Genomic DNA, 24,368 nt, shown 5'->3' on the forward strand with positions numbered 1-24,368 from the left:
ATACATCATAAAGCTATCTATAAACTAGCTTATAAAAAACAAAATCAGTCGCGACAAGACACTAAAAGACAAAAGTTTAACAATATCCAAAAGCGACTGGGTCTGTAGCGAATAGACAGACATAGCAGTCATCAGTCAAAAAAATTAAATGGCATTATCGTCTTCTTGCAGCAGCCACAAAAGTCCTTCGCTTACTTCGCCAACTTTGTCAGTTTGATACATGTTCTTTGATGTAAACAAAAATAACATCCTCGCTGTTAGGCTACAGTAGGCTACTTTGAAGTGTTTACAACATTGCTTTGAGAAATATAAATGCGTTTTTTTCTCAGCAATGAGTCCAACATTTGCAACCGCATTCTATTTCTCACCTTTATTTTGGTCAAAGTGACGGTGGAAAAAATCCGTTCTACAACTGCATTGGAGATTGGCATTTTTTAGACCTCTACTATGTTTGGCAATTATTAGCCTAGGCTATTGTTTTTTTCGTTGTGATGATGGTCAGAAATAGGAAAAAAACAACTGTTAAACAAGACAAAGCATATGTGGCCAATTTTACAAACCCATGTGTACCTACAGAATTTGGAGGTTATATGTTTTGACACCAATTGGGCCGCTTATGATTCTGAGGGCCACTTATTAAAGCTAAGCTGACAAAAATAGAAGAAAAGGGGTCCAGTGAGGATGGAAAATTATCCCCCGGTTTGTTGACGAGTATGTTTAATTTTTATATTTTCTATGGTCTTCATGTGAGCAAAGAAATCTTCTCTGCTACTGAACTGCTAGCTGCTCGCCTTCAGAAGAACATGAGTGCTGGTGAAGCAATGCAGTGCAAAGACATCTTGAAAAGAAGTTTGCAAACTACGAGAGAAAATGCTCATGAATTTTTTACTGAAGTTGAAAGCAAATCGAAAAAAATTGAAATAGACCCCCCTGTTCTACCACGAAGGCGTCAACTTCCGCAAAGATAAGACAGTGGATGTGCCAACACAAGGTTTACCGGTAGCCTACGTCATGCACCTACAGTGACCTTGGATTGACATTGACTGCTGCGCCTTTGGGCCCACCTACTTTTAAAATGTTCGTCTCTTCCATGTCTGGCCTACTGTGCATTTGTTTGGTGCCTCAGGGCTCACTGCCATAACATCGAGACTTCCATTAACAGCGCTATCTGCTGTCTTTCGTTTGACGGACATTGAAGCACAATCGTTTTCTTCATGTCAAGATCTCAACTCCCCCAAAAGAGCACCCCGTCGATTAAAGTCAACACACCCATTCGTGCCAACCGCTTAACTTCTGATCAACGAAACTGATGGAAAACAAATCTCTGCGGCTAATTGAGTGGACCATAAATGGAGCTCTCAATGGAAGTCCAACACCACCAGACGCCATTTTCGTTCATCTCCGATGTCGACACCCGTCTCACCGGCCTGACACTACAAAAATAGGCGTGGGTGAGCCTCCACCGTCTCCGTACCAGCGCTGGGCTTTTCCGCTCAACCATACACCAATGGGGAATTGCTTCTCTCTGTACTTGTGCATGTGGTGCTGAGGAGCAGACCACAGACCACATTATCAAGCCACCTAATGGAGTAGAAGGTCTCCGCATCTTGGATGATGAAACAAAATTTTAACTGCTCTAGTGTAGCATTCCAGCTTAGTCTGGAAGTATCGTAAATCTGGGTTGGTAAAATGGTAGACCCTCGGCCACAGAGGCTAATACGACGACGACGATCAAGTACGGTAGCCTACAACTACAAATAATATAATTTGCTAACTTTCTGAAATCAGTCGAGATTCATAAGAAATGGTTTATCTTTTGTCTTTGTCTTTTGAATTATGTTGGCCAGTGGCCACACAATAGCCCACATAAGCAGCGTGCCTGCACGATCATCCACAATAGTGAAAAATGAATGGTTACTTTTGCACCTCTTAACCGTACCTGTTACTGGCGTAGACCCTATGGTCTTGCCCTCCTAATTCAGCAATTTCACATAGAAGCAGTGACGCTAGAAACCTGAGATTTCTTGACTTTTACTTTTTTTCTTGCCCCAACTTTTAATCCCGATTATGTTGGTATCGGATAATTGTGAAGTTTACAATAAACCTTTTGTCACAGCCAGTTATGAAATGCAAGAAATTTTCTGATATTCAATAGCTTGATTGACAGTTTACTATTAGCGTGCGGTTTCATTTTGTGTTTGTCGGCGGCGCTAAAATTCCATTCTTTACCCAGGCAGCAAAATCCGTCATTTTTACATTGATTCAATGTCGATTTTGCTGTCTGGGTAGGGAGTCGCGATCTGACGCGTTATGAGTCATTCTTTGCTGGCAGACAATAATTAGGAAGGTAATTTGTTATTTGCGCTAATTGCTTTGTAGTTCACAAAGTGCATGGAATACTGTTTACACAGAAACGGAAAGAAAAGTGATGAAATTCTGTGTTCAACGCAAGAAGACTTTCAAAATAAAATGTGAACTGAAAAATTTGACCAAGAAATAGCGAAAATAGGTCAAAAATCGAGTCTTTATTACCTTTTCTACCTAAAATACACCATTACGAATATATTTTGCGAAATATATTGATTGAAGTGATAGATAAGGCTTTTGACCAACGGCATACTTTTTCCCGTTGTTATTTGATATAAGCCGACGGAGTAATTAGCAATAAGAGAGACGTAGACCTGATGGTCTCGGCCAGTAACTCTTTCCGCCAAAAGGAACCAGTAACAGACAGAGGTGGGCAGTAGCGCGCTACTTTTGTAGCGCCGTTACTAACGGCGCTACTATTTTGGTAAAAGTAGCGGTAGCGCCGCTACTTTTTAGTTGGAGTAGCGGCTGCAGTAGCGGCGCTATTTTTTCCAGGGTAGCGGGAGAGGCGCTACTTTTTTTCAGTCGCACTCCCGCTATCCGCTACTTTTCAATTTAAATTGAAAAAAAATGCTAATTTTTTTGCGATACTGGCGTGGTCAAGCAGCTATATAATCGGTTTGGTTGCAGAGTTTCGGTCTTTTCTAGCTGACGTCAACTTCTTCGTTAAATATCTCCGTGTGATGAAACCTATCTGCCAGGTTTTAGACATTCTCCAGGGCGAGTCCAAGGCATATTACCGTACGGAGTCTTGCTTCCAACCATCAGAATTTGCGGGAAGAAGTTGACCAAGATCAGTGATCTTGTGACTTGTGAGGAGTTGAAAGTGAAAGTCCTTGAAAGGGTGAAGAAACGATTCAACAAGTGCTTATCCCTCCTTCAAGACGTCGTGGCTACAATTTCTGCAGTACGTTTCCACGGATGATGCTGACGCACTGCGAGAAAAAGTCAAGACAGATGTAATTCGACTGTTGCGGGAAACATCAAGCCAGGTTGATACCGAGAAGAGTGACACCAACACCAGTCGTGACTCCGAGGATGTATGTTTTGGAGTGTTTGCACCATCCCGTGAAACGTCGGTGCAGAAGGAAGCAGCAATTGTGGACGCCTTTTTTTTCGGACAAGAGCAAGTCCTTGAGCTTTTCGAATACCGAGTTAAAACATCTGTTCATTAAATACAACATTCCCATTCCTTCCAGTGCTGCGGTGGAGAGACTTTTCTCCGTTGGAAAAAATGCGCTTAAGCGAAAGCGGGCAGGACTTAGTGACTCATTTTGAAATGCTCGTGTTTTTGAAAGATGCGTAACAATAAATTTCCCTTAGAATATGTTTTATATAACGACGTTAAAATAACAGCGTAAACGAATGATAATTGATAACATTCGTTTTCAAGGTCATTTTGCGTCACTAGGGACTTGAGTGTTTCCTAATGTCATTTTAGACAAAAGTAGCGGAAGAAGTAGCAGTAGCGCGCGCTACTTTGGCCCGAGTAGCGGTAGCGGGTAGCGCGCTACTTTTGTAAATTGGAAGCGGGTAGCGGTATCGCGCGCTACTTTGGCCCAAGTAGCTTTAAAAGTAACGGGTGCCCACCTCTGGTAACAGATAGGCCTATGGTTAAAAACAAGCAATAAACTAATTTAGTTCATGTAGTTCAGTTCAGTTCAGTTGTTATTTTATTTCTGACCATCATATCAAAATATGCTTTGTAATTGTAAATGTAGGCTAGACTAAATATGCAAAGTTTTCTAGAGCGATCCATATAGTTGCAGACACATGCTAGGCTACATTTATTTCAGGCTACGAAAGCCGATTCGATCTGGATTACAAAAATCGAAAAAAGTTCTTTTATTTATTGTTATTTTTGTTTTGTAGGCCTAATCGTCATGTGGTTTATTGTTGGATAACGCAAAAAGAACTTTGGATCATCGCAACGTTACAAGTAGCCTTGGCCTATTGGGCATTGCAATTAGGCCATAAAATTGTGCAAAACCAATTGAAAGAAACCTTTATCTTTACCAATAATAACCAGCAGTTGCCTAAGTCATAGGCTACTGTGCAAGATTAGCTTTCCATACACAGCTTGCATTGACGATAATTTTTTAGTTTGCAGCGACTAGGCTAGTTTACTCATTTTGAATAGAATAGAAGCATGGTTTGGTTTTGATTCTTTATCATCGGACTGACAAAGCTTCGATAGGTTATTCATGGTAGTTTCACATAGGATACTTGTGGAATGTAGAGGCTTTTGACTAGGGATGCGAAACTTCATCCGCTTTTGGCTTATCCGCAACACTAGAAGGGTTACGTTTTTTTCTAATTTACAAAATATTTTACTTTTTATGGGTTACGGTATATAAGAAGAGTTAAGTTGGTTTTAAAGTAATTGAAGGTTTTAAGTTGAAAGCAAGCCTGCAGTAAAGCGTAAAAAAAAATGTCAAATTGGCAATTGACCCTTCTAATGTTGAAGGAACAACGGAGTTGCGCGTCCCGTAATGTGCCGTCCCTACTTTTGACGCAAAGCAGGTTACCGAGGTTGACAGAGTGAAATTTCCGATTGTTGAAGCCTTAATTGTTGTCGGGGAATTATTCCATTCATTAGGTGCCGCTGAATGAAAGCAGTTCTTAACGTGCGTTGCTCAAGCGCACACACCGAGAGTCGAACCAGCGCCGCTTGATCTTGAAGCTTCTTCGCTCACAAAGTCACGCACTAAACAAACTGAGCTATCGTATGCAATTTATTACTGTATAGTTTAAACAAAAATTATCGCAATCTGAATATATTGGTCACAGCGGTAAACAATAATATCTTCTTGGGAAAGTTGCAACATAAAATTCCCGGATCCGTTCGTCTGTATGCGATGACACCGAAACGAAAAAATACTCTTCTGAAAACGTCCTTTTTCAAGAATTGTATTTCAGCAAAAAATAGCCACTGGCTGTCGAAATTGGAGCTCAACACGGTACGCCACTAAAACTTGTCACCACAATACAAATTACTGAGATAAAGACGGAAATTTTGTCTAGTTGGTAAGCACCAAGCAAACAGTTAAATATTCGACCAACTTTTCAAAACGACAATTCTAAATGACGAAACTGACTTGAGATATTTTAAACGCACGTAACCAGCTTCTGTGACGTAATAGTCCATATGCATTGTTATGTTATGCAATTTCACAGGTGTTGAAACGGTTTGTGCAATGTTATGCTACAGGTGCAATGTTTTACAAGTCTTACGAAGTATGTTGCAATCTCGGATCATTTTTTAGCAATTTCCATGACGTAAGACGCCAGCTGGGTTAAGTAAACCATAACGGTTTTATGTGACGTTTGATTTGGTGAACGATTGTCCGGAACATATTTATAACGAAAAATACCTAACCCACAGAGCCGTGTGAGCATCATCTCGCCCCCTTCCTTTGAAAGATTATAAACATCAGACTGACTCCACAATCTGTTGGGACTCCATTTTTGACTAAGTTATATAACAATGCAATAAGGACTATGGAGTTAAACTAAAATAACTAACAGATTTTACAGGGCCGTTTTCAGAGCATGAATGAAACAGGCTGTCTGTAAAACGCAACTGCATCACTCTTGAAATGCAAAAAAAAACCTAAAAACTAGAGAGAAGAGTGACGCAGTGTTTGTCTTACAAAAATAAGACACTGCGTTGAATGCAGAATAGCCTACTTAAACAAGTTAGGCTTAGCTACAAAAAAATGGCGACGTGGAGTTTGCTTCAGTAGCCTATGGTTGGTTTGGTTTTGGTTTTGAATCTTTATCCTCGGACTGACAAAGCCTTGATAGGTTATTCCTGGTAATTTCGCATACTTGTAGAGACTCTTGACGCAGGGCCGGTTACCGAGATTGGCAGAGTGACGTTTCCGATTGTTGAAGTCTTGTTGCCAGAAATTATTTCAATTTTGGTAGAAAGGTGACTTTCTTTAACCATAGACAGATAAAACCAAGCAACCACACGGCATTTAACATCATACAATTAGAGTGAACATAAAACTATAAACTACGAACCTTTTCGGCCATAAGCCTACTCAAGTTAGCTCTTCTCAAGTAACGAAAATAACTGATTTTACATAACATCTACATTGAAAATAATTGATCTACACAATGAATTGAAAAACGAAATGCACAAAAATGAAACTGCAAAGCAGAGGAGAAAGGCACATCACATGGCGGTTAATTGCACGAGGCAAGAAACGCATCACAAAACAAATTATGAAAAAACGTTTAGCAGAAATTATTCCATTCACTAGGTGCCGCTGAATGGACAGAAAAACTGAAATGCGCTGCTCAAGCGCACATCCTGAGAGCCGAAACCCCCTCCCTTCTAAAATGTTTTTGAATTAAGAAAAACTATCTGGAATGCAAAAGAATACGCTGGATTTTCCTTTTCAACGATTCTGGTTGCTATTTTTGAACAATTTCGTCATTTCATGAGCGTTCAATTTTGGACAAGTTTTGTGCTATCAACCATTGAAACACACTTTCCTAAAAAGTGAGAGCGTAGTATAGGCTATTATTTCTTCTGTAAATTCAACAAAATGCATAGATTTACTGGGTTTCGCTGATTTAAAATAGTCGTTTCAAATGACAACCAACAATACAACACCGACGAATGTAACCTAAATTACAAGATGTCGAGTTTTTATAGCAGTAGGATAGGCTATAGGCTATAGTAACATTTTCACAATTGTTCCCGACAATTTTCACCAAATCAAACGTCATATAAAAACCGTTATGGTCTACTTAACCTAGCTGGCATCTTACGTCATGGAAATGGCTAGAAAATGTCCAAATATTGTACCATCGGTCCAGTGCTTCCACTTTGGTGGAAATTACCACAAATGTGGAAATTTCATCATGCTTGTGGTAAAAATGTGGTAATGAAAAATTTGTGGTAATTTAGTGGTAATATGGAAATTTTGTGTGGAAATGTTGCCAAAGTGTGGAAATTAAAAGTTTGACATAAAATACTATCAATAAATAAGAGCATTTAAACTGTTGTTGTTGAAAATCCGAAATCAAACAGATATGCAAAAAAATTACTTATCTATAATAGCATGCGACTAGGATGTTCGGCTGTTTTCGGTTTGATTTTGGAATGTGTCCTGACTTCGAATGTTCGCTTCCTTCCTCTCTCTCTTCTATGTAATGTACCAGTGTATTTATCATGATATTTGAGAAAAAAATAAAGCATTGATTGATTGAACGGAGGGTGACAAGTCACCATGTGATCATAGTCAAAATGTCTTTCAGATTCTAGCTGCGGTGTCAAATACAGTACTTTGCTTACTTATTTCGAACGTTTTATTAACTGTTAATAACCGGTACTGTTAATAAACTGAGTAGCTGTTTTAGACCTTATTTTACACTATATCCTATAGTGTAAATATAACCAAATAATAGCATTGCCAGATAAAGAATTCTGTCCTACTTTGAGAAAAGTTTGCAGCTGTTGAAAACAAAAACTTGTATTTTGGAAACTTTTTTTAGTTCTGGGTAAAGATTAAAACCCTTAGTATCTTACCTTAACCCTTCTTAACTTTAATCCTAACTCTGGCAACACCTGATTGTAATAATAGCAACAAGTGGGTAAAAATAGCCACTTTGTTAATGTAAAAGTAAGTCGAAATACGGTTAAAATCGGGAAGAAAATCACAGTAAAAATGTGGTAATCTGAGGACAAATGTGGTAATGCAAGTGGTAATCTAGCTTTGTAAAAGTGGAAGCACTGCATCGGTCGTAAGACCTGATGAAATATTGCATTAGCCGCTTGAACACCTGTTTGAATGACTTCATAATTGTCTTTCATTATTGCGTCACAGTTACTGTCTACGTGCATTTGAGATATCGCAAATTATTCTAGTCATTCGTAAAATTGTTTGTTGGAAGTCAGTCGCAAGTTTAACTGTTTGCTTGGTGCTTGCTAGCTGGACAAATTTTCCGTCTTTTATCCAAGTAATCTGTTCTGTAGTGACAGTTTTAGAGGCGTACGATGTTGCGTCCCATTTTCGATAGCCGCGGGCTAATTTTACAGGAATACACTTTTGAATAGACGTTTCAAAAGAGTGTTTATTTTTCGGTCATTACATGCCGACGAACGGATTTGGGAATCTTATGTTACAATTTTCCCACGAAGAGATTATGGTTTACCGCTGTGACCAACAATGAAGTCAAAAAAACGCTGCACTAACTAAATATGAATAAGAGTAGACCCTTAAACAAAGACACAAAGATGTGGGCACACTAACTGGGACTTTGAAAGCGGTAAATAGGGCCTTGCCTGATTTAAGCTTCTGTAGCAACATTTACAATTTTTTTTCATTTCAAATAGCCAAAAAAAAAAATTAAACAAATTGAAATAAGTGGGTCTCTAAACAACCGTGCTCCTCTCCAAAGGGTACGAGGGGCGGTTGATATACGGCCCTGCTACCCACAGCCACTCTGAACAATAACATGATTGCACTACACAATCACAACAACGCTAAAAAGCAACACAATGGCTTCCCTTGCGTATTCCACTGAAATTGTGTGTGTCTCTCCAAAAAGGCACAATTCAAAAAAATTGGTTCAAACCTTTGAAGGGACAAATGATTTCCATTAGTTTAGTTTGAATGTGATCGGACTTCTTATCGCGATGCTAATCATCCCACGCCGCCCTGTGTAACTAACACTCATAAAAAAACGTATTTTAATATTATTTTGTTACTCATTTTTAAAGTGGAAACGTGTACATTGATTCTACGTAGAATAAACGTTACGCGATGGAAAATAACTAACCTTGTTGGTTAGCGATTTTTTGTTTCGGCGAACAATAAAACGAAGGAAATCCAGTTGATCATTAATTTTCTGTTTGCATTTTGAAGGCATATGCCTTTCAAGCAAACAAAGAGAGGTCGCTTTTGCTCATGTTTTATCAACGCATAAAAGCAAAGCAAATATCGTTGCTGGAAAAGTAAAAATTAAAAAGACGCTCAGCGTTATTCGCCTTCTAGCTGCTATGTGATAAGGCTCAACTAGTTTCATAAAAAAATATAACATATAATCTAAACATTTCACAAATGAATTTTGATAAAAGTTTCCTGAATTGTCATGGCATTATTGCGGTTAGTGTATCGTCCCACCTCCAATTGCAGAATTGCATTTGGAAAGGCAAAGACGTTAAGCGTCCCTTCCATGGCGTTCAATACTACACTGGCCCTCCCAACGTGGCAACAGCCAAATAATGTAGGGGTCTATACGAAAATTTAATTTACCAACTTACTCAACTGAGATAAGGGTTGCAACATATAATCAGCAATTTTCATTGGTCAAGTAATGTTTTTTAGCCTAAAAATTGTAAATAGGCTGCAGTGCCAAAACGTCATTAAGATGTACGGTAATATAATTAAATAAGTGGCAAGAAAGCATGACAATAGCTAGGCCTACATGTCAAGAATACCATGAGAATCAAGATATTAACAGAATCAAGGTACACGAAATCAAGAGTGACCCAACTTTCAAACCACTCAGTATGTTGAAAAATTCTTTTTCCAATTCAGAAGTATTTGTTTGTTAGCAATATAATTCATACACAGACGACTATTTGTGCGCCTAATACCTTTTAGTTGCCAAAGTTTAATAGGCCCCACATTATTTGGCTGTTGCCACGTTGGGAAGGCCAGTAGTATAGATCGCCATGGTCCCTTCACATTATTTTTTGTGGTTTTCATATGTACTGTACGCTGGCTGATTTTATAGTTTTTGAACTGCTTAGTTTTTGTTTTGTCGTATTTTTTGTTTGTTTATCTTTATCCTGCATTGCGGGAAAGCGGACTTGAGCGCTATGCATCGGTGTACGCCTTTCGACGTACACCTGACCCACGCTGCAGCCGACGGCAATGTCTGTTTCCGGTTGTCTACTCTGCTTATGACTTAAATTTGGTACTACCCATTACTCGAAATCGATCACTGGGTAGATCCAGTATCGTATCCAGGCTTATACCCGGTGATTGAAGATTTAGATTAACTGGACGGGAATGCAAGGAACTCAACCTTCGTGTCCGCCTTCAGGCATGCCCTTTAAATGTCTTACAAAAAACACATTCGCATACTTTTGAGCGGTGTCGAACCGGCGCCCTTCGAGTGTCGTTCCAGGGCTCTTGCCACTCAGCAATGCAGCCGACAACTGCTTAGTTGTCACTTGATGAACTTTCAAGCTGGATTATCGTTGCGCCAGTTGATAGGCTACAAGCATCTTTGGCAGGTAATGATGTGTTCACATTAGCCTATTTTGTTATGGCGATGAGACTTCCTTAGCAATAAACCTACACAACTAGGCTACATAGCTTAATGTTATAGAGCTCTCTAATACAAAATCTCATTTTTAATTTTATTAGCAAGTTTACCTACAAGTTCTAGTTTTGCTTTCAGATTTGTTTTCTTTTTTCAACTTAACCAAATTAATCCGATCTCATTGGCTCGCACCTTTCTACTCAAAGAAAGTTATTGATCTAATCTGTAAAAGTTACAGTTAAAATGTGTTTGAATTATAACGCCAAGTCAATTTACTTACAGCACAGAAGCAAAGACCGAATATTTGGCATCTTTGCCAATACAAATACACCTATCTTATTTACAATATTCAATTTACAACACTATAAGAATGTGTGCTAAACCTACACAGAAACAAAATTAGAAATATATTTTAATGTGTTTATTCACCATATTTAAATCTATCCCTCTATAAGCACCAAAAGTTTAGTTTGTAAATAGAGTTAAAATCAACAAAGAAATTTTAACAACGATAAAGAAAATGTTGACAAAGAACCACCAGAATGGAATCATGTTTCAGTATGTAAACCATTTTTGTTTGATGGTCCAATATTGTATAGTTTGTTTGTTAATGTTGACTTACAAATAAATGGTGTGGACATATAGAAGGATTGTAGTCGGTTGTCTATTTACTTAAAGTACACTTTTTGTGTTATTGTTTGGAAGTAGTGAATGAAAAATAAACGAAATAGACTTATTTGAAGAGAAAAAATTTCGCTTTATCATTGGAAATAATAATCGGAGTGCGCTACTGACTTGTACTCATTCTGTATGAACCATCCAGGACAGGAGTTGTCTCCTCTGCTAAGTGTCTGTATAAGACCCACATGGTAACTAAAATTCTATTTTCTGTGTGGTTAGGCGACAGAATAGCCGGTCAAACAACATTTATAAACCAATTAAAATGATATGAATTACGGTAGACTAATGCTATTATGATTAGTAGAATTAGAACGATAAACTACAAGAGGGTGTAAGGAAGAAAAACCAAAAGATGCAAGAATATCTTGACTTTAAAATCGATGTTATTTAGGTTACAGAGCGTGGTTACAGTTGAAATAGCAATTCCAATTTTTAACCAGTTTTAATACCTTGAGTGCGAACAGGTAGACCTATAGCTTACCGTGTCTACCTGCTGTTATATTTTGCTATAAAACATTGAAGAGTCGTCGGTTAAATATTAAAAGATTGCGACACAAGCGAAAGGCAAGCACGATGAACACACACACAGAGCCCGATGTCTCTGACATCCTTTTTGAGCGTTTGATTGTAGAGGGAGAACGTCCAGCGTGCTATTTACTCAAGGATTCAATGAGAAAGAAGCGCGTAATCATAATTTGAAGTTCCGAATTTTTGACTCACTTTTGATAAGTCTTTGTAGAATCAAGGTAATTTAGAATTTGGTCCTATTATTCAAGGCAACAGAAAGACTGAATATGTTTTCTCCGACCAGTGATACGTTGCAGGCTCCAGCACCCAGATATCCAGCATTAGCCTATCAGACAGCTTATACCTCACCAGGATCTACTCTTACCTCGTATCAACCGCCAGCTAACGGGATTTCTACATATAGCTCTAATCCTTCTGGGGCTATTGCAGGTCAGATGACGCAAGGTTTCGGTACCCCTCTTACAAACCCAGCTAGCCAATTCTCGCAGGTCAGTTCTCAAGTTGGTATGACATCACCTTATTCTGGAATGAGCCCCAACATGGGCATCAACCCTAACATGACATTGGTCCCTGGGCCAATGAATAGCAGAGCCGTCGACAAAGGACAGCAGGCTTATAGACGAACCTACACCCATGCTAAGCCCCCGTATAGCTATATATCTCTCATAACCATGGCCATCCAGTCGTCCCCCAACAAGATGATGACACTAAGTGAAGTATATCAATGGATCATGGAATGGTTTCCATTCTATCGCGCAAATCAGCAAAGATGGCAAAATTCGATACGTCATAGTTTATCTTTCAACGATTGCTTTCTAAAAGTTCCACGATCTGCTGATAAACCTGGCAAGGGCTCGTATTGGAGTTTGCATCCTGATGCAGGAAACATGTTTGAAAACGGATGCTACTTGAGAAGGCAGAAACGTTTCAAATGTGAGAAAAAGGCGGCGATGAAAGCAGCGGAAAATGATGAAAGGATCAAAGAAGAAGGAAACGGTAAGCCTCTAGAGTTCGAACAAGATTATAATAATCAAAATAAAAGTACTGTTTCTCGTGCTCTCGATGGGGAGCCACCTGTTGAAAGCAAACCACTTCTTCTTGCTGCTGCAGTAGCTGCTTCAGTTGTGTCAACATCTGGAACGGATTCTAGATCTCTTCACAATATGGAAACTGTTGAAAATGGTAGACAAACAGCCAATCCAAACTTATCTCAATCTTCTCCAGAGGTGACGTCAGTTCTCACAGTTTCTCAGTCTGCTATGATGACACCTCCAAATCCACAACTTTATTCTGGTTATCCAAATCATCAAGGGTTTGTAAACCCTCCGTTTCATACCATGGTTTCAGTCGGGGATCAGTTGCTGATGAACGCTTCTCCACACATGCAAACCATGGCATCCATCAAGCCGGACCCACACTCTTTCTCGCAACATCCTTTCTCCATTAGCAGTCTCATGAACGCCAATGAGCAAAACAAGGACATGAGAGCTTATCACGAAGCATTTCAACAACAAGTGCAGTATTACAATCCAATGCAGCATCATCAGTCGCCAGGTTTTATTCCTCCATCTCTTAGCACTTTACCGCAGTATAGTACTTCTCACCAGCAACAACAGCATCAAACATTGGCTCAAAACAGCTCTCCCCCAGCTTCCGCCAATCACACCAGTGGAGATGTCAATCAACATCCTATTGAAGAGAATAACGAGATATCTAACTCTCAACAAACGCAGCATCTCGCATCACTTACCAACCTTTCAATGAGCCAATCCATGGATAGATCATCACATATCACTCAAGAACCGTATTATAATGCTGAAGTGCCAACCGCAATGCAGCATCCTCAAGCACAAACTCAACCATAGATTGATTAACTAGAAGACGAACATTTTCCACAAAACTTGACACTTTGGACAATTTTGCAAGTAAATTGCAACGTTTTATAAAACTGAAAAAATGCCGCAGCCTTTTTAATTAAAGGCCAAACTTCGGCAAGTTATTTTTACAAACTATTGTACAAGCAAACATATTGTGAAAATAGTTTTGTTCTTTGCAATGTATAAAAGTAACTTTGTGATTATTATCTAAGAAGTGTGCGCTGTTTTCATGTATTATTTGGCAAAATTCGCAGTTTAAACTAGCAAAGTCTTGCAAAATAACCTTTGTTTATAATATTTGTAGCTTGCAGAACATATCGATGTTGATTATAGTGATGTGATAAATCTTGCAAAATAACCGCTGTCTATGATCTTTGTAGCTTGCAGAATATATCGATGCTGATATACGGTAGTCATAATTGATAACCATTTTATTATGTTGGTTACTGCCTTGAATCGGGTGCGGCCTGTATTTTGTTTGCTGTAGGTCTGCGGAACTGTTTTACGCATGGGCCAGGCTTACACTATCAACAGTTTTAGCGTCAACAAGCTGTAACTTGTAGTAGTCTAGAGTAGACTCTTATAGTCTGGAGTATAGACTCTAGTCTAGACTACATTATTTCAGGAACGTTAGCAATTTGGTTGCGAGTAGCCCGTGTCTTGTTGTTCATATTGTTTGGTTATTGATGTTTTTACTAAGCGTCTGAAAACTGTGGGAATAATCTCTGTCGACTTCTTACAATTCTTTCGTATTTCGTCAATGATTTTTTTTTCAATAACAATTTATGACATGTTGAGTAAGCTCATATAGAATCGCAGGCTTACAACCAAGACAGCCACTTTATCTGGTCCGGATATGTTCAGATCTCTACCCGATCTGGTAAAGATCTGGACCAGATAAAGTGGTTGTCTGGAAAGAACTGAATAACCACCCAGCAAGTCACAATACAGTAGACAACGTAGAAAAAGTCCTCATAGGTAACTCATAAGCTATTTATCTTGTGCGAAAAATGTATGGGAGACTTAATTACCAGCAACGTATGTAATGCCAAAAGATTTGTGTTTTTTGTGGCTAGCTTTCAAGCATAGATTATGTTTGCTCCACAGCAGTGAAAAAATAGGCCTGGCCTATATGCCATCGGTAACTTATCATAGCCAGCTGTAGCTGCACTGTTGACAGTGATACGCCCATACACAACTGCGGTTTGCTTTATATTGCTATGCAGGCCTACGCATTGCTATGGTTTACACTGCTACGTATGCAGAGCTCGCAGAGGCTACACCAGCCAAACAACAAAAATCGCAGATTTTTTTAATAAAACGAAGCAATCTGTTACGTATTTTTTCTTGCCACTGGAAAAGGACTGTGTTTGAAAAAATACTTTAAACAGCTAAAAATAAGAATCTTTTGGTGAAAAATAAGAGAATGATTGGGCGCATTAGTTATAGGCTGGCATCACAACTAGCAAGCTTGCAAGTTGAATAAAAAAGAAGCCATGCAAAACTAGCATAGCCTTCTTTTGGCTAAATTAAACACCTTTGAAACTACGTAGCCTAATAGAGATCGCATTCCCTTTTGTGTAGCCCGATATAGGCTACCGTATCCTTTATATAGGCTATAGCCAGCAGTTAGCCATTCATCAAACATTTACCATCATCTCAGGCAGTAAAACTGTAGCGACGCTAAAACGACGTAAAAATGGTGAACTTTGTCGTCTCGGCCTACATTGTTTTCGAGAATTCGTTGAATTGAATCAAGCATCAGTTTACTTCACAATGGTTGCTGTAGACATGCATGGCCTAAAAAAGTTGAAAAGATAGAAATGACAACGTTATAACATTACATATAAACGTCTATGCTACAATATGTTGCTTCATAAATAGCTTACAATAAATCAGTTCAAGAAAATATATCTAGGGTCAGTGGCGGATTTAGGGCAAAAGTGTTAGGGGGCGCCAAAGAAGTATGGAACAACCTCGCCGCAAATGGCTTGGGAAAATTTTTTGCGTTTTTATCAATAAAATTGCCTATCTAAGTCAGGTAGGCCACCAGGTAGGCTACCAATCATTCCCACATCACAAATCAACACCACAAGTGACAATCAGTTGTAAAGTTGAGGCAATGCCATAATGCCGCTCGTGGCAATTAAAAGCAATAACGAATGTGAAATAATAATTTAGGTATTTTCCACTAAAACTTTAGGCTATACAACACTAACAGTGATTGCTCCAAGTGAATGAAAAGGGGTAACTACCAAAATCCATTTCAATAAATCACCATCCTAGAGTGCCTGAAGCTCACTGGTGCATAGCCCAAAAAAGTGCATTATAAAAAAACATTCAAACGGTGAGGCCTAGAAGGTGTACTTAGTGCAAGTGAGTGATAGTCAGTTAAGATATTGCGAATAAACAAAATAATTCAAATATGAACAAAGCGCTTGCAGCAATAAGAGTCTACTATTTCTATTTTGTAGAATAAGCGAAATCGGGCCTATGCCCTATCAGCAAAACAAAATATTGTGAACTGACAATGATGCAATTGAGCAAAAGAACAATACGATTAAACTACTCTTGTTGATAATATTGCAAAAACGTCTCAATACGTAATTATAATTTGTAACAACGTATGAAAATGACATTAGATTTCCTCAAACAAGTAATTCGATCACAAACATGTTTTGAATAAAATACGTAATAAATTAAGCAGAAATGTGTTCAAGACCAGATCCAGCTTTACTGTCCAAAAGGTTGATGTATGGCATTCCATCCTATCTCTCTGCCTAAACTGCCATAAAATCTGGATTGCTACCACGCATTATATAATTTAAACTTGAGCTAAAAAAAAGTTTCTTTTTATGTATACATAAGTTTCTCGAAAATAAAATGGGATTAGCCGATGTTAAATAATTAAAACACAGTTTTGTTCATAACAGTTTTCTGTCACATTTTGCGAACTCGTCTAAGATTTCGTCTGACGTAACCGATACATCTTTGTTGCAGTAGTTAGTTTTCTCTGAAAAGAATTGTTCTTTGTTGCAGTATGTGATCAATAAACTGGACATCCTTTTTTCACGCATGCAGCTACGTATTTTTTGTTACGCACACAATAAAAGGTTATTAGCGGTTAGTAGGTCTACTTGCCGAGACTAAACATCACGCATTGTTTTACGTTAATAGTAAAATGAAAATTTACAAGTTAAAGTATAGCATAAAAAGGAACTTTGCATGCAGACATAAAAAAATAAATTGGAATTTTAAGGGCCGCCGCGGCGCCCCGGCACCATAGGTAAATCCGCCCCTAGCTAGGGTGCAACAAAACTAAGTTATAGAGATATTCTCAAATTTAAAAAAGAAAGAAAATATAATATTCAGTCAAATAGTTTATTTTTGGTACGCATAAACAGCAATGTAGATGAAAGAACAGACAAACAAAGCATACACGCATTCAAGACAGCGCACCAAGAGGCCTAAAAAAACACAAGGTTATGGAGCCGAGGCAACCCTTTGGCATTCTTTAAAATTCAGATGAACAGATATGTATAAAGTGAAGTTAGTTAATAGGTCATGAATACGTGCACATAAAAGGAAAAAAAAACAAGCAAAAATTTCAATAATGAAAGCATTCACGTTTAGTCAAAACTGGTGGCCAATTCTCAACTCATATAATCTATGCGATGAAATATGTGTTCATTAAATATTTCGGACCATGGTGATGCGTTAATTTTGCGTTGTAAAAATTCACATGTTTACTTTTTCCTATCACAGTAGTGAGTGTAAATGTTTGTATGTGTGATGAATTAAAATGCATGCTGAAGATGTGCAGAACTGTTACACGTTTTTCAGAAATCTCTTCCTGAGTAGGCTACCCAAAGCAAACCAAAGAAAATTAGGAAAATACGGTTGTCGTGACGATTCTTTACGTTACGGTTCAGCAAACACTGAAATGTTATGCAAACTAAAGCATTAAAAGCAATTGTGTTGTTGCAAAGACAGTTTGCAAATAGGCACATCTGTGTGGCGTTTAGCTACAGTATATTCCGTGTTTTTGTTTATGGAGTTAGAATCGTAAATAAACATAGGCTACCGCGTTATAAAACTGCTTGAGGGTTAAGTTTATACTCTAGTCAATATCTATAATATTATCAGTTGAGAATGGTTAAAATTTCTACTAGCTGCATAGGGCAGCCAATTTGTAATCTGTAGGTCACTGCAGCAGATGGAGTGTTTTTGACCCGTATAGACCCTTTCAACATAGCACAATTTTCTTATGCACCAGCTGATCGCAGGATTGTTACTCTTCTAGTACTCAGTTAGAGAGTTGATTCTTGCTTTGAGTTTTGTTTGGTAATTTAGCAAGAAAAAATGGCAATGGTGGGAATCGAACCCACATCATCGAAGTGACTACATTCCTAACCCTCTAACCGCCAAGCCATGCTGCCAATGGTGAAACGTTCAATTAATTTATTTTCTATCAAAGATGTATTGAGAAGAGCGCTCACAATATCATGTGCATGTAACACTCCATCTGTTGCAGCTACCTACAGATGTATTAATACATCTACGATAAACTGTTCCATGTTTTGTAAACTCATCAAAGATAAATTGGCAGAAAATTCTTTTCCTTATGAGGTTATTGCACTATTGTTACCATACTGTCTGGAAAGTTTTATAAATTAATTATTCTTTGGAGCTTGATTTTTGCTTAAAAATATAGCCTATCAATACCAGTGGTGTAGCTTGACCACTTTTTGATAGTGGTGTAGCTCTACTTGTATTTTAAAACCAAAAAACATACACAACAAACAGTGGAGGTGACTTGGTTGAACTGCATCCAGGGCTTTTTTAAATACAAGTAGACCACAGTTGCTGAAAAAAGTGAGCATCCAAAAAATGGCCATCCTATGTCACTGATCATTGATCAATATACTGTAAAATTATTAAATTGTGAGTTACCTAACTCCCATTAAACAGCCCCTTAGTTTACTGAATTTAGCATGCTAGCCAATTACGCAATACAGAATATTTTTCTTTGTGGGGGTTATCTTCTACCAAGTATTTGAACAGGGAATTAAAAAGCGTTTGCTTACACTGTTTGTATTGAATAGCCTACTACAAATGAATTTTGTTGACATGTAAAGATGTCAGGAAAATCTGAGAGCAGCTCATATGCACGTACTAAACAGTGATGTTGTTTTTTGAAAACTTTATGTTTGTTTTATTGTATGCTTACATGCAATGAATTAATACAAAGAGGGCAGTGGCTTGTAAAACGAATTTTGATGTTTGCTTTAGCTTATTAATTTAATTCTCATTAACTTTTAAGTCATGTTTTTGTATTTTGCTGCCTGGCCAATTCAATCAATCAAGTTTTATAGAATGGCTATAACAATGTGTTGAATTAATTGTATTTATTGAGTTGTTTTATTCAATAGTTCTAAAAAGTAAAAATTATATTCTAAAGTCAAAAATTAGTATTGTTGTGTTTTTGATACATATAAGAAAAGTGTAAACATTTGCCAGAAAGTACAGTTTAATTTTTATGTAAACCTTATTTAAAACTTGTTTCTCAGTGCCTTTTTATTTAAAACTTTAAGAAGTTTACTTTCTGTAGTTTGGTATTGGCTTAATCTTCATGTACAACTTCCAAATAGAAGTAGTTTTTTGATAAAATATGAAAAAAAGCGTTTTGAAGTGTGTGTTTTAAAAAAAAAAAGATGCATAATCACTAATCATCTACTTTACCTTTTCAAAAGAATGCTTAAAAACATTGGCTTGCATGAGGATAAAATAAAGCAGCTGTCTAATTGACTGTATGTATATATTATATAGTGTATTTTGCTGCTTTCAGCCTTCTGTTTCATTACATCTGTATTTACATTGTCCTGCAAATTGTCACAATGTACGCAAAACACTTGTATATTATTATGGATGCAAGCCTTTACATTTTCATGACATATGAATGAACGCTGCTAGGTTTCACTTAGAAAATAAATTTCTCAATATATAGCCTACAGCAACATCTTTGATTATGTTTTGTTGACAAGAATATGTTTAAAACTATTCAAATGAAAAACTTGCTGAGTAGTTTTACATAATTTATCCTGTCTTTTAACACAGTTTGTACCGTACCCTCATTTATCTGCATTAATTTAAATATGAGGCTTTATCTGGAATGTGTTGATTTGTTGAGACAAAGACATCGTTGTGTAAAAGCTAAGTTATCGACATTATTTTGTGTTGCTTTCAATATTTTTGTGTCATTTTTCTACTGCAAATAAATTGCAAACATATAATATATTAAACTTAGCATGATATTAGATAAAAGAGTATACCTCTTTAATGTAGCAAAGTTCTGACATCTTAAGTTTGTTTACTTCTGTTAAAAGCGTCAAAACTTTACAAGTGGTAATAAAAGCATTGACATGCTCAGTAGAAAAACAAAAACTTGTATAGAGTTCTATATTGATTTATCTCAGCACAATATCAACAAAAGTTGTGATTTGATTTGAAGCTCCACTAATCCAAGAATGCTTCATACCAAACAGCTGAGATGATACAAACACTGGCACCGCATACAATGAACTCACACGGAAAGAAAATTAGAAGTCACCATGAATATGTTTAGAGAATAAACAAGCTTCATTTACTTATATTTCAATAGCACGTTTACCCAAATTTGCTTTTAACATGTCGAATTGTGTATATACATGTGTGTTTTAACACCATGCAGTGTAGACTTAACCCTGTTTTATTTCTTCTGTGTTTACATGTCAATATGGAAGATGAAGCAAACAGTAGCTTTGATGTTTTATTGGTTGAAGAATTGTTCCAAGTAAATAGTAGTAAACTAAAAGATGTGCTGTTTAGCAGTGATGTGCAGTAATACAATGATTTTAAAATTTAACATTGCACTGCATTTGTGCTGTTTAGTCACAACACTGAGCAGGTATGGATTTTTTTTAATGTTAAAAAATACCTGCTGTATTGTATGTACTGTAGGATGCAATTGTATTTTTTCTTTCATGTCGATAAAATGGTTGCCTGGCTGGTTAGCTTTTATCATCAAATAAATTGTTGATTGCAATTTAATCAGGTCATGCTACTGTAGAAAAAATGCAAAAGATTTTTTCTATTAGTTTATTTTTGTTGTGGAGCAGTACAGAAGGCCTTCGGGTGTGGGAGAAAGAAACACCATCATTTGAGCAAGAAGTTCAGACTGATGGTTTTCGCTTTGCAAGTTATTATCAAGATTACATGGTACTGCAACACTCTCCACACAATGCAATCATATGGGGTTACGGAAATGTAAGTGCGACTGTAACTCTTCAGCTTGATGCTGAAACATATACAACCGATGTCAGGGAAGGTCCAGATGGCGAAGGAGTGTGGAAAGTGTTGTTGAAACCTCATTCAACAGGGGGTCCATTTTCAATTGGTGCTATGCAAATGATTAAAGACCAACCAATTGAAAAAATTAATCTTAAAGAAATTCTGTTTGGTGAAGTTTGGCTTTGCAGTGGGCAGAGTAACATGCAAATGTCTGTTCAAGTGATATTTAATTCCAGTTATGAAATGAATCAATCTGTTCATTACCCTCACGTTCGGCTATTTTATGTTGGAAGAGTAACATCTAAAACAAAATTATTTGACCTGAAACTTGTTGACATGCCTTGGTCTGTACCCACCCCTGATAAAGTAAAAGTTTTCTCAGCTGTGTGTTGGTTGTATGGACGATACTTATACGATAGATTGCGGGTTCCTATCGGATTGGTTCATTCGTCATGGGGAGGTACCCCAGTTGAAGCCTGGTCATCTGAGTCTGCTTTGAAGGCATGCGACCTGAATAAGCCAAATCCCCCTCCAACACCGGGGCCTCCACAGAACAATTCCATTGTTCGGAATGCAATGATCCAACCATTGTTAAACATGACCATAAAAGGGGTTGTTTGGTATCAAGGTGAGCAGAACTCACACTACCACATGAAGGAATACAATTGTTCCTTCCCGTCTATGATTGCAGACTGGCGTAAGTCTTGGTATTCTGGAACTAACCAAAGCACGGATCCAATGTTCCCGTTTGGATTTGTTCAACTTTCTGTTTTGAACGAGCCGAACTGGGTAGATGATGGCGCTTATTCAACCATTCGTTGGCATCAAACAGCTGATTACGGATATGCTCCAAACTCAAAGATGGCCAACACCTTTATGGCTGTTACGATTGATCTTTTGGACACTGGCATTCCATATGGGAGCCCCCACTATAGAGATAAACAAGATGTGGCGATGCGACTCGCCTTAGGCTCCTCCCATCACGTTTATGGCCTTGACGTTGTTTCCGATGGCCCTTTCCCAGTGAACATCTATCGCACTTCACTTGGTTCGCTCACGGTGGAGTACCAGACAACAAGTAAAATTGTCGTTCAAGCAACCGAGAGTTTTCAAATATGCTGCGTTCCCAAAAACTGTGACCAGTATGATCCATTCTCTGGACGCACTTGGTCCAACAGCACAGTGTTCATGTGGAAACCACATTCACTTCAAATTGACACGTCAGTATGTACACTAGGTATCAATGCCTTACGGTATGCTTGGTCAGTCACACCATGCAAGTTTAAGCAATGTCAAATATACAATGATGCAGGATTGCCAGGTGCCCCCTTTTACTTTAAATTAATATAATACTGAAAGGTTGCTACTTCTACTTTAGAAAGTTCCATATCTTGTTTAATTTCAAACGATTGCGTTACGCAGTTCAACCTTTTTGTAATGCTGAAAATCAATTGCTGGCTGTCCTGTTCATCAAAGTTAACTGGTTAAAGTTTTCGCTCGCAATTGAAGAGTCGTTATTATTTGCTACATCTCGTTCCTTACGTTTAAGAACATCTACACGCTTGTAAATAAATTTATATATTTTATTTTATCTGTGAAGCTACAGAGAGCTGAGTGTTTTAACATGCATCATGAAATATCATCCATAACACATAAGTTGTGATTCAAGTGAACTTTCTTCATGCATATAGTAATTAGTGAATCTTTTGTGCAGTTATTTATGTGTTGCCTGCAGTTTTCAATATATTTAAAGTTCGCAAACTCCAATCCTTCTATTGAATTTATAGTATATGAATATGTAGCCTGTATCGTTTTAAGCGTTACACCAGTCTGTGTGTCCAGTACACTGTGGTCAACAGGCCACCTTAGTTTTGCCCTATTTGTCCTCAATAGCATCACGTTGTCTCTATAGCGTCGGTCACTCGTATGAGTAATGAGTATGCAACTGGTTGTTCCTTTCTGTTTGTGGAAGAAACACTCAAACCTCCATCAGGTCTTGTGCTAACAGACAGGTCGAGATCCTATTCATTGCGCCAGTTTATTGCATTTTAATATTTCATTGATGTTTGTGATTAGTAATATGACCAATTGATCATCATATTATACTTGTGCCTCCATATACTGTACATATTCTGACAAATGAAATATCGGCGTAATTACATTCAAGAAATTCCGTTGGGCGTTACAAAGATCTTTCGGGAATATTTAATGTTCAATCTAATCCAGTGTCACAATCAATGTGCGAGGTCTCGCGACGGGCTGCTTTGTGTCTTCAACGAGCGTGCTGTTTTGATTGTAAAATTCTTATGCTATAGGTTATTATCGGTTATTGACCTGAAGTAACCTTTGATTGCAGGTCTCTATTATGTAATGTGTTTCCAGAGCATTCGGGACATTCATTCAGAACAAATCTGGAATGTTCTGTTGTTTTTCACAATTGCCGAGTGACGTTTGTCATGACGTCATAAGGATGTTTAACAGTAGATCTGTGATTGCGAAATCTTTATTATGTAACGTGTTTTCTACAATCTTCTACGCCTACGTAGCGATCTAGAAGCTTCTTTAAACCTGCTATAAATAGTGGTGTGAATTGATTTTATTATGGGAGTTGTATTATGATGAGTTGATTATCATGATGAGTTGGTGATGAGAGATCATTGTTGTAGTAGTAGCAGTTGTTAATAGACGCAAAGATTATTGTTGATCGAGAGTTGAAGTATTGAATACGAGTAAAGCAAAGTTGATGCTAATATAATTTTTAATTGAAATTAGAATCGTATAAGCTGTGAGTGGATCACGTTAGACTCGATCAAAAGCCGCAAGCGTTGGAATCTATTGCTGCTTACTGTTACTTTGATTAATTGCTGGAAGTGGTGAACCATTCGTTGGAGTCCTTCAAGCGTTTTCATATATATCATTTCACTAGTAGAACTATCCGTGAATTTAATTGACTGCTTTTCGGTTTAACCCATTAAACTACGTCATTGAACCTTTCCAAGTCTTTTTCCTGGTAAGAGATAGAAAAAAATCGTGACATCCAGGTTCAATAATGTGGCGAATTCCAAACCGCAGGAATCGTTGTTTTGCTCAATCTCCAAATGGCCTATCTGGATGTAAAAAACGTCTCCGGCCTCATTTAGACAAACATGCAACCCCATTAGGCAACCACAGGCCTAGCTTATCAACACATCGTTTAAAAGCACCCATACTGAAACATCTAAATCAAGGTGTGTGGCCTGCAACAGGGAAGAGAAATGTAAATCTTTATTTCAATGGAGCCACGAAAACTTTGTT

General features: G+C 37.7%; 1 protein-coding gene and 1 pseudogene across 1 annotated transcript; both read left to right on the forward strand.

Moving 5' to 3' along the window:
* Nucleotides 1-12,081: 12,081 nt before the first annotated feature.
* On the forward strand, nt 12,082-15,078 carry LOC145784322 (uncharacterized). The gene has a single exon (XM_082596122.1). It carries the CDS (start codon nt 12,135-12,137, stop codon nt 13,731-13,733), a length of 1,599 nt encoding a protein of 532 aa, XP_082452248.1. The 5' UTR covers nt 12,082-12,134; the 3' UTR covers nt 13,734-15,078.
* Nucleotides 15,079-18,145: 3,067 nt separating this feature from the next.
* On the forward strand, nt 18,146-24,063 carry LOC145784566 (sialate O-acetylesterase pseudogene; annotated as a pseudogene).
* Nucleotides 24,064-24,368: the final 305 nt, after the last annotated feature.

Source organism: Aplidium turbinatum, chromosome 15 (genome assembly GCF_918807975.1).
Source record: "Aplidium turbinatum chromosome 15, kaAplTurb1.1, whole genome shotgun sequence".
NCBI classification, from domain to species: domain Eukaryota; kingdom Metazoa; phylum Chordata; class Ascidiacea; order Aplousobranchia; family Polyclinidae; genus Aplidium; species Aplidium turbinatum.

Bases quoted from the DNA above. Each gene is read 5' to 3' on its own strand.
- LOC145784322 (XM_082596122.1), top strand. From the start codon at position 12,135: ATGTTTTCTCCGACCAGTGATACGTTGCAGGCTCCAGCACCCAGATAT.